The sequence below is a fragment of the Macrosteles quadrilineatus genome, unplaced genomic scaffold (genome assembly GCF_028750875.1).
Source record: "Macrosteles quadrilineatus isolate MER2022 unplaced genomic scaffold, UCM_ALF_1.0 Scaffold_1__1_contigs__length_201487025, whole genome shotgun sequence".
Taxonomy (NCBI): Eukaryota; Metazoa; Arthropoda; class Insecta; order Hemiptera; family Cicadellidae; genus Macrosteles; species Macrosteles quadrilineatus.
The window spans coordinates 56,647,757-56,658,290 of NW_026542594.1; the positions used below are offsets into that span (position 1 = coordinate 56,647,757).

Sequence of the window (10,534 nt, forward strand, 5' to 3'; positions counted from 1 at the left end):
CGACCTGGGAAGGCGTTATGTGGCCACAGGTACATTAGCCATATGTTAACATTAGTCTTATGGGACTATCTTCAAGGTCTGAAGGTACTGAAGACTCCTTAAAAAGTCAAATTACTTACAAAAAATAGACAAGGCCTATAACTAAAAGTTGTTTGCGACATCATCTTCAGCGTGATATACATAATAGTATGTGAGGGCACATATACATAATAGTATATGTGGATTTGACTGTGGCATTTACTTGATCATATTCACTGAAATAATAATCCAAGGTATCATGCACGGAAAAGATACATTTGAGTCCCTCCAAAACCTATTTCCTGTCATTTCACAAAGCACGCTGATTCTAAAAAGATCTCAGTTAGCCTTGTTCTTTTAAATCGTGCACTTCATTTGACTCCGGACACTATCCATAAAATGATGACATCCCCAAAGATTTCTCAATCAACTAAAACAGATCTTAAAAGGGTTGAGAATGTGTATAAACAGGCAGCTGTTACGAATCCAACAAGTGTTGAAATTACACCATCAGCTACAAATAACAAAGGCAAGGAAACAATGACGGCTTTAGGTATCAGAAAAAAGCATCAAGACCTAAAAATACTGACACTTACTTTCCCACAACAACCAATCGGTATGCATCACTGAGTAATTACCAACTAGAAGAGGAAGGCCTTTACATTTCTACTCTTAATTACAAGACATCAACACAAAAATCTCCTACCTCAAATAAGCAGATGCCGAATAAAAGTAGAAAACATGTTGCTGAACCAAACATGTTTAAAGTTAGAAACCATGCTTCAATTGAAAATAAGATGAACTCCACACCAACGAGTGGGAGCTTACCTCAGCGGACCAAAGTGTATGTCATTGCAGACAGCCATGGAAAAGGATTAGGAAATGTATTACTGTCATTGGTACCTCGATCTATTGAGACCTTTGTTTCAGCAAGCTCTGGGGAAAACTTGACCATATTTTAGAGAAAACTGCAAACATTGTAAGGGACTTCAACGAGAATGACATAGCTGTCATTATTGCAGGAGCCAATAGCATCGAAGACATCACTGAGAAAGTTCAAACTAAGGAAGAAAACATTCCAGTTACATTGAATAATTTAGCTAATGCAAACAGTCATACAAATTTTATCTAGGCTATGTGACACAACCCTACCGTTTTGACTTGGCATGTGACAACCCTTTAAATAAAGAAATTCAAAAAATAAACTGTGAATTGAAACAAATGAGACATCTCTTAAATACTAGCTGTTGGAAAAGTAGTTGATTAAAACTGAATATAATTCAGACTATGCAAGTTAACACGCATAAAGAAAAATTATGGCAGTTTTAATAGGGAAAATTATCTTGTAAACTAATACCACGTGTCCATCTATTTCTTTCATCACATTATAGGCCTATACAATAGGTATGCATTTTAAATCCGATAACTGATAACTTTACAACAAAACAGCAATTGTGTCGATTTGAAAAGCCTTGATATAAGATTGGCGGTCGATTCACACACACTGGTTTAAAGTACAGTTCGTAGCGGGTCGCCGGAATTTTATCCCCCTGGAATTTTACCCCCTGTGCAAAGCTGACATCACTATGAAGTAGTAACCTGAGTGGCCAAAAGTTTGTTCGCGGCCGGAATTTTACCCCTGCGGATTTGGAAGTCTAATGAAAATAGCCAGAGCGTGATTAATTATATTAGCGATAAAAACCGGAATTTTACCCCCTGTCCATATAACTAGTGTTTAGACAACTGAAGATGAACGGGCCGGATTTTTACCCCTTGGAATTTTACCCCCTGGCCGATTTTAGAAATTGAATGATTGATTTTCTTATTTCTGTTTTAGCGAATTTCCCATATAGGGAATAAGCTATTACCGTAGGTCTCATGGTAAGACCTAGACCCGGGACCGATTTACTTTTTCATTTTGAGGTCCCCAGAGGCCAAAAACACCATCCGTTCAAATTCATATATATTATATATATTTATATATATATATTTATATATGTGTCCGTTAGCGCGATAACTCGAGCAAAATTGATCCGATTTTGATGAAATTTGGTACAAACGTGTAAACCTACATTTATTCGAACGAGTTCGCGAACCAGCGTAATCGGACCATGGGATCAGGGGTTTATGGGGGGTTTTATGGGGTAAAAATGGGTTTTTCTCATTTTTGACCCTAAAAACATTAAATTTCTAAATTTCTCTCTAGACCATTTTGAAGAGCTTAAAAAAACAAATAATTTAGTATATTGAAGTGTTTTTGAATGTTCATTGACTACGGAGAAAATTAAAAAAATTGTAAATTTAAAATTCCCATGTTATTTTTATGGAGAATAAATAAACTGTTCTAGTTTGCTTGTTTATGGATATATTTTAATCAAATTTGGCAATTTGGTTTATTTCATACTAAGCTATCAATATTTCAATTGAAAAAACACACCTCAACATCTTTCCCGTAGCAGCAAACCTAACTACTCACTAAAATTAATGTTATTTAAATAGGAAATAAATCTGAAAATTTATAGGGAATATTTTAGTAGAAATCAAGCCGGGTAGATGGAAATTCGCTTAGTATGCAGGTTTGCTGCGACGGGGGTATTTTTTAATTAATTGTAAACATTTTATTATTTAGTAGGTAGCCTATCTTTATTTATTTATTTTGTAATCTCAACTAAGTAAACAGAATTCGCTGTTTAATTTTGATGTTCGGGATTTGCGTTTGGGGCAAACTGTTGGTTAATAAGTATGTAAAATAAACTGAGTAGCTCATTTAAATGATAATTGGGTGGACATTTCTTAACCGAATGTATTGTACCACCGTGAAAAACAATGTAGGCTATTTAGTTTCTGTTGTACAATAACACAATACTAGAGGTCGTCCAGTGGTCAAAAAATTCGACCAAAAATATGTAAATAAAATTAAATGAAAAAATTAAAATTATATGAAATGAAAAATTATATATTTATTCAGGCAAAGTTAGGGCCACATGGCCGTTTCTTACACTATATGTACAGTGTTAACCCCACACTGTAAATAAAACATGTGATAGGAATTTGTTTTGATTTTCTGTTAATATTTTGTTATTTCGTCACCAACATGGCAACCCGTAACTCCCATGTTATTTTTTTAAGTTTTCAAATTCATTTTTTGTTCTTATTTTTGAGCCTATTTTAATTTATAAAGGGATTCTGCACATCTACAGGAAAATATCTTTCCAACAGTATGCGTAGATTTTCCCTGCGATGCACACGAGCTGAGAAAAAAGGTTTTAAAGAAACATGCGTGCCTATTAATAAATAGATAGATGCCTTCTTGTTTCTTCAGGCACAAACCATGTGCTATTTATGTTTTGTAATGAGAAAGGTCGTCAAAATACATGTTGTGAAATGTAGCTGTAGGCATCCGGTACAATGTATTCGACCAATTGTTGTATTGACTAATACTAGAATCTCAAAATTAAAATTAAAAACCTGTTCGATTAGTTAATGTTACAAATAAATTAACATAGGCTACATAATAATAAAATGTTTACTATTAAATTAAAACAGAATGAAGATCATTAATCATTCTCACTAATTTATATATCTGGCCAGGGGGTAAAAATCCGGGGGGTAAAATTCCGGGGGTAAAAATCAGGGCCGTACACTCTAGGTTTTTATAATTTGATGTGTTCTGATTAAATTCACAACCGTGAAAATATATGTTTAATTCCGCATTTAATCCATCGAGCTGATGTCGCAAAAGTCAAAAGTTCGCGGCCGGAATTTTACCCCCTGGTTTGTGACGTCACGTTTTGCCCAAGGGGGATAAAAATCCGCTGCCCCTTCGTAGCTACATACCAACTTTAATTGCATATTACAGTATCACTTGCCGTACTTTATTTTACCTCAGTGGCCACTGAAAACTTGAGAGGATTTTGTCCTCCCATTCTCTTTCATCCCTTGCCTCTGCTAATGTTGATCCAAGTCTGGAAAAGTCTTTCATTGCTTGGTCATCCAAGTGGTCGTCTTATATGTGGTACTCTTAGGAATACATTTTTTAAGAAGTCTATGTATCTTCTCTCTTCCACACATTTCTAGGTGTTTAAATATTCCTCTTAGCTCTCTGTTCTTTCGTAACTCAACCTCCGTTATCATAAATGGCCCGTATATTTTCTCTGCACTATATTTCTCAAACTCAGCAATAAGGGTTATTGGTTCTTTGGTCAGTGCCCGAGTTTCTGAACGATACACTACTATATACTGGGATTATAAGTTATGATACATGAATACAATTTGGTATCCTGCTGACACCCTGCAGCTTATTGGGCAGTTTTTTAGAGACCTAACTACACCGGTTAGTAGTGGTTGTTAGAACTCGTGTGAAATAAAGAACTTTTACAAAATATTATCTAATAAAGAACTGATTTTATTCTGATAAATAACAATATTTAAAACATTTTCTCTTTATTGTTCTGTTCTTGATCACTTTTAAAATTCTTACTACAACTCTTCTCTATTGTTTAAATAAATTAAAATAAAACATATGTTAATTAAAACCAAAGCCTAACAAACAATTATATTGGATGTTGATAAATTTTTAATTTGTACTATAAAAAATAACTCGATTTCCAACATCCTCCCCTTCTTGGAATTTTGTTTTACATTATCAAAATTTCAAACAAAACTATAATTCACATATTTCTTTTTTAAGTTCACACACAAGTCCATTTTCCTCGGGAATTTTGATCTTCTTCCCTCTTCTTGTTTCTGTAGAGGTTGAGGAAGAGGAATTATCTTGCGTTTCAACATATATAAGCGTTGCAAGATACCTTTTCTTAAATCTTGATCTCTTCGATGTTTTCATCATTCTCTCAAGTTGTTTCCACATACTTCCCAACCATGAGGTGCTCGGAGGATCGAACTTCCAGAATATTTGATTGATCTCCAATGTATGTTTCATGGTTTTCCGATCCAACTGCTTCCTGGATTTCATTACACAAGATGGAATTAAATTTACCAAATTTTGACCTGGAGCAAAACATTTGTTTAAAGAATTACCTCTTTTGTTCTTTGTAGACCCATCAAACACTGGCTTTATTTTTGTAGTTAAGCTACTGTCTTTTGTCACTGGGTGATGCGGCAGGTAATGGACCTTTGTTGACTCTGCTGGATCTGAAACATTTTCTATAATCCCTTCTTCTAACCATTCTTTGAAGACTTTATCATAGTCGTTGAATTTGTTAAGGGTATTTAATCTTTTAGTTGATGACATCAAACGTCTCTCTGCAATTTCATGATTGTCTAGAAGTTCAGGATGACCCTCCAACCACGGCAAACATACTTCGTACCTATTCTCAACATTCACTCTTACATTTTCTTTAAAATGTTGAAATACTTCTGCATCAATGGAGTCTCTCTGCTTCACCTCAATAGGGTCCTTGATTCCGATTGTCTCCAAGCTCCACAGATCTTTAATTTCAGATTTAGACTGGCAAAATAGAGTTAGCAGAGACATTTTACGACTTCCTCTGCATGGCTGCCTCCCCATCACGGTCCACCCAAGGTATGTTTCGATAGAGACTAGTTTGTCATCGATCTTCTGCATAGTTCCTGTGTACAAATCCACTAGTACATCTGCACCAAGTAAAATTTTAACATCTGGTACATTTTCTCCCACATCAGTTAAAATAATGTTCTTTTCTTTTAAGATGTCAAAGTACTCTTCACTCTTAAGCCTAGGAACATGGTTGCAAATTGTTTCTTGATCTGTCACAGGAATAGAGATCTTGAAAGAGTTATTTACATTCTGAAGAGTCACTAGGTAGTTTTTATGAGATTTTTGTTTTATATTTACACCACCAAACAAGCTATGATTTATGACTTCACTACCTGTTTCTTGTAGACCTAATTTAGTGACACAGTCCTTAGTAATGTAGGATCTCTGGGAACCTAGATCCAAAAGTGGTCTTCCCAAATATTCTTTACCTTTATCATCCACAACCTTAACTAAAAGAGTCTGTAATAGAGTTTCTCCTTTACTATTTTCAAAATTGCTGAGAACCTCTGACTTAGGCTTAGGGCTACTTTGCTGTTGTAGATTAGAATCTGGTTTATCAGCATCAATTTTAGATCTACTTTCATACAAGTCCCTACACATGATTCCAATTCCATAATGCCTTTTACAACAGAAGAGGCATTTTACAAATACCTTACATCTTTTTGCTGTGTGGCCTTGTCTTAAGCATACAAAGCAGCAGTTTTTCTTAGTTAGATGTTCCTTCCTTTCATTTAATGTCAATTGTTGAAATGAGGAACAATCTTGAGCATTATGACCTCCCTTAGAACAGTAAATGCAGTTACTCACCAACCCTTTATGACCCTCTGTACCAGTTGTCAATAGAGCAGCTGCCGTAGGTTGACCCTGACGAGGTTCGTGAACTGCTGACCTTCTCTTTTGGCTGCTACATTTGCTGTTGTTCTCCCCTGAGTGGCAGATTTAAAACTCGAACGAGCAAGAGCCAGCCTTTCTTCACTCTCCACCTCAGCCTTTAGAAAATCAAGAAGTTCTTGTAAAAAATTACTTGATTTATCATCTGACAATGTAGAAGTCGAGGGTGTGTGTGGTAACTTACTTGAACGATGCCGCTCCCAGGCTCGTAATGTTTCTTCGGGCAAAGCAGACTCTACCAGAGGATACAGCATTGAAGCGTACTTGTCTGAAGTGACTCCTAAAGTTTCAAGTGCCCTTAACTGTGTTTCTAGTTTGTCATACAGTCGGCACAGTTTAGTATTAGGACCTAGCGTTACTTGTTGGAGCACTAAACTGAGCAGTTCCCTCACATATACTTCTATTAAAAAGTCATCCCTACCAAATCTTGCTTTTAATTGTTCTAGGGCCTTTACATAATTAGTTCCAGATGGGGGAAAACTTTCTACTAATTCCCTAGGGGATGATCCTGGCTTTAAAGATTGGATGAGGTATTGGAACTTATCCTCAGGTTCTAGATCAGGATCCTCATAGACCTTCTTAAACTGCCCCCAGAACCATATCCAATTTTTTACATCTCCATCAAAGTGGTTTAATTGCAATTTAGGTAGACTTAACCCCTTCTTAGATACTAATTTAAGACTGTGAACGGTATCCCCGACTTCACTTCTTGACTGTTGGCTTAGGCCAACCTGAATAATGAAATGGTCATACTTAGCTCTCATTGAAGATAACATGTCTCTGTAAGATTCTGTAGTATCAAACTCAGCTTCTAAGTCCTCTTCCGTTGTTGCAGGATCTTCAAACAAGGCTTCCTCGATGTCTTCATCTAGCTTAAAAAGCCTATCAGCTTTATCTTGCAACTTGTTTAGATTACTTTTAATTGCTGCATCATCTTTAATATCCTCTGCCAGTAATTTATCCATTTCATTACTACACTTTGTAAAAGTCCTTCTTAGTTGAGTCCTTTTTGTCTTTAACCCTTAGAGTGCCAGGCGAGAAATAAAAGTAACGCTCAAAAAATGCCGATGATTTTTCCCGAAGGTCGCGCTAAAAATGCCGAGCGCGATCTGGCGATTTTTAGGTTAAAATTTTGTAAAAATCGAATTTTCGATATTTCGACCAACGAAAATCGATGTATCGCATCTAGTAACTTTCGACTCAATGTTAATATATGGGTTAAAAGAATCCGAGTATCCATTCGGTTGTTATGACAACTGTTCGATCATTACGAAACGTCCGGTCAGCCGGTTGTTGGCACTTTTGGCTCGTTCTAAAAACGTCCGGTCGGCCGGACGTCGGCACTTTTGGCTCGTTTTAAAAACGTCCGGTTCCCCGGACGTTGGCACTCAAAGGGTTAATGACTTCAGCTTATCCATTGTAAAGTAAAATATAAGCTTAGTCCTAAATCTGAATTTTAACTATAAAAATATCCTGTCACGGTCGCCACTATGTTAGAACTCGTGTGAAATAAAGAACTTTTACAAAATATTATCTAATAAAGAACTGATTTTATTCTGATAAATAACAATATTTAACCCTTAGAGTGCCAGGCGAGAAATAAAAGTAACGCTCACTAAATGCCGATGATTTTTCCCGAAGGTCGCGCTAAAAATGCCGAGCGCGATCTGGCGATTTTTAGGTTAAAATTTCGTAAAAATCGAATTTTCGATATTTCGACCAACGAAAAACGATGTATCGCATCTAGTAACTTTCGACTCAATGTTAATATATGGGTTAAAAGAATCCGAGTATCCATTCGGTTGTTATGACAACTGTTCGATCATTACGAAACGTCCGGTCAGCCGGACGTTGGCACTTTTGGCTCGTTCTAAAAACGTCCGGTCGGCCGGACGTCGGCACTTTTGGCTCGTTTTAAAAACGTCCGGTTCCCCGGACGTTGGCACTCAAAGGGTTAAAACATTTTCTCTTTATTGTTCTGTTCTTGATCACTTTTAAAATTCTTACTACAACTCTTCTCTATTGTTTAAATAAATTAAAATAAAACATATGTTAATTAAAACCAAAGCCTAACAAACAATTATATTGGATGTTGATAAATTTTTAATTTGTACTATAAAAAATAACTCGATTTCCAACAGTGGTGAACCCAGAAAGAGTCGGCACTTGGGGCACGTTTTCCCATAAGAAATAACATGGGATCATTTTTTGGCCACTTTTTTAAAAATCCTGCTCTCGGCCTGTACACCCCTATATAATTGTTCAATACCATTGTACAACTTCATTACTATTTCAAATCCACATCCATTCACAAAATCGAGAGAGGTTTGTACGCGAACTCGGGCGCGCTCCCGGCTCATGGCGTGGGCATGCTCCCAGCTCATGGCGCGCTCCCTTGGACATCCTTAGTGGAAATCCATGAGTTCTGGCTACTTGGGAACCCAAGCCATTTGACATACAATAAATCACCCTTTCTCCGAATTACCTTTTCTAATAAATACATGTCTTTATACTTTGTCTTTAACAACTCTTCTGTATAGAATCCTCCCCTGATTATATTGCCATTTTCATCTTTCAAGATATAAGTCACAGGCTTTGTATTCTTAACTTCTGCTATTGTAAATAGCTCTCCTGTCCAATTTGGGGTATATCCTTTACTAAAAACATGTTTATACTTGGAAATCCTTACGCTATCACCTACCTTATATCTTGGCTTTTTAACTTGCACTACTTTAGAAGTCAACCTCTCATGCACATATTTACTATTCTTAATATTCACTTGGTTAGGCTTCATACCTATAGATCTATGCACCTTATTATTATATTTTCGAATTAACTTTGGAAGTAAATCCAACCATTTATAACTCCCCTGAGCACTAAATTCCCTATATAACCAATTCTTTAAAGTTCTCTGAAACCTCTCTACAATTGCAGCCTTAGTTGTAGAAAATGTGTGATAGTGATTAATATTTAATTTTTTCATAAGTTTGCTAAAATATTTATAAAAAAATTCTTTTCCATTGTCAGATTGAATGTTTTTAACCCCCTTTGGTAGAATGGTTTTAATGGCTTCTGTAACCACCAAACCCGTCTTATTCTTTAGTGGAGCAGCATAAGCTTTTTTAGAAAATGTATCTATTAAAGTTAAAATATATTTATTGCCAGAATTCTCTCTAGCATAGTTTTGCATATCAATTAAATCTATTTGTACAGTTTCGTTTATACCTAATACTTTAAAAGACCTTCTAATGAAATTCTTTCTTCGTATGCAATTTCATTCATTTTTTATAACATCACTCTTTCCTTGTACTGTAAATATATTACCATTAGCCCCAATCAATAGATTATCTTCCATTCTTTAAAATACATAGTTTTCTGGTATATATGGTCTATTATCTAGCCTATATACTTAAATCCGCTCAAAGATGTGGGGTCAGTAACTAATAAATCAGGATTGTATTCCATCAAATTAAATTTTCTTCCTCCATATAAAAATTTTGATCCATCATAATACATAGCTTGTGACATTAAACAAATATCATCTAAATATTCCCCCATTGGTAGATTTCTTATATATTGTTTTTTGGCATCCCAACATTTTTCTTTTTTATCAAAAGTTATAGTCTGTTCTTTTGTAACACAGTCAGTGTCATCAATGGCAGGTTTAACACGTACTAACCTTTTATTATTAAAATCCCAATAGCCTGCTTCCATTTTTGGAACTTGTGAAACATTCACAGCATCTTTACTATCTGTACCTTCCATCAAATTGCTAAGTTTCTGTTTCTTAGTATTCCAAACACCATTTTCTGATTCTAAAAATTCATAATTATTATTGTCTTGTACAAATGTACCACCATCTTTACGTATTAAAGTCTGTTGTAAAGTGGGCACATCATCTAAACTTTCACCCTTTTCCACATTAGTAATTTTCAGTTTTTTAGCATTCCAATTTTTATTCTTAGATTCTAAAAACTCATATTTAGTTTTACCTTGTAAAAAGACATAACCTTTTCTAGTTAATGTCTGTCCCAAAGTTGATACATCATCTACAAACTCTCCATCTTTAACATTACCAATTTTACGGTT

General features: G+C 35.4%; 2 protein-coding genes across 2 annotated transcripts; both read right to left on the bottom strand.

The window, feature by feature from the left end:
- Positions 1 to 3,032: 3,032 nt before the first annotated feature.
- Positions 3,033 to 6,154, bottom strand: LOC128997227 (uncharacterized). Its single transcript, XM_054422841.1, has 2 exons — positions 5,056 to 6,154; positions 3,033 to 3,043 (listed from the first exon to the last, which is right to left on the bottom strand). Exons 1-2 carry the CDS (start codon positions 6,152 to 6,154, stop codon positions 3,033 to 3,035), a joined length of 1,110 nt encoding a protein of 369 aa, XP_054278816.1.
- Positions 6,155 to 6,390: 236 nt separating this feature from the next.
- Positions 6,391 to 7,410, bottom strand: LOC128997237 (uncharacterized). Its single transcript, XM_054422851.1, has one exon. It carries the CDS (start codon positions 7,408 to 7,410, stop codon positions 6,391 to 6,393), a length of 1,020 nt encoding a protein of 339 aa, XP_054278826.1.
- Between the last annotated feature and the right edge of the window lie 3,124 nt (positions 7,411 to 10,534).

Bases quoted from the DNA above. Each gene is read 5' to 3' on its own strand.
- LOC128997227 (XM_054422841.1), bottom strand. From the start codon at position 6,154: ATGTGTAGGGACTTGTATGAAAGTAGATCTAAAATTGATGCTGATAAA.
- LOC128997237 (XM_054422851.1), bottom strand. From the start codon at position 7,410: ATGGATAAATTACTGGCAGAGGATATTAAAGATGATGCAGCAATTAAA.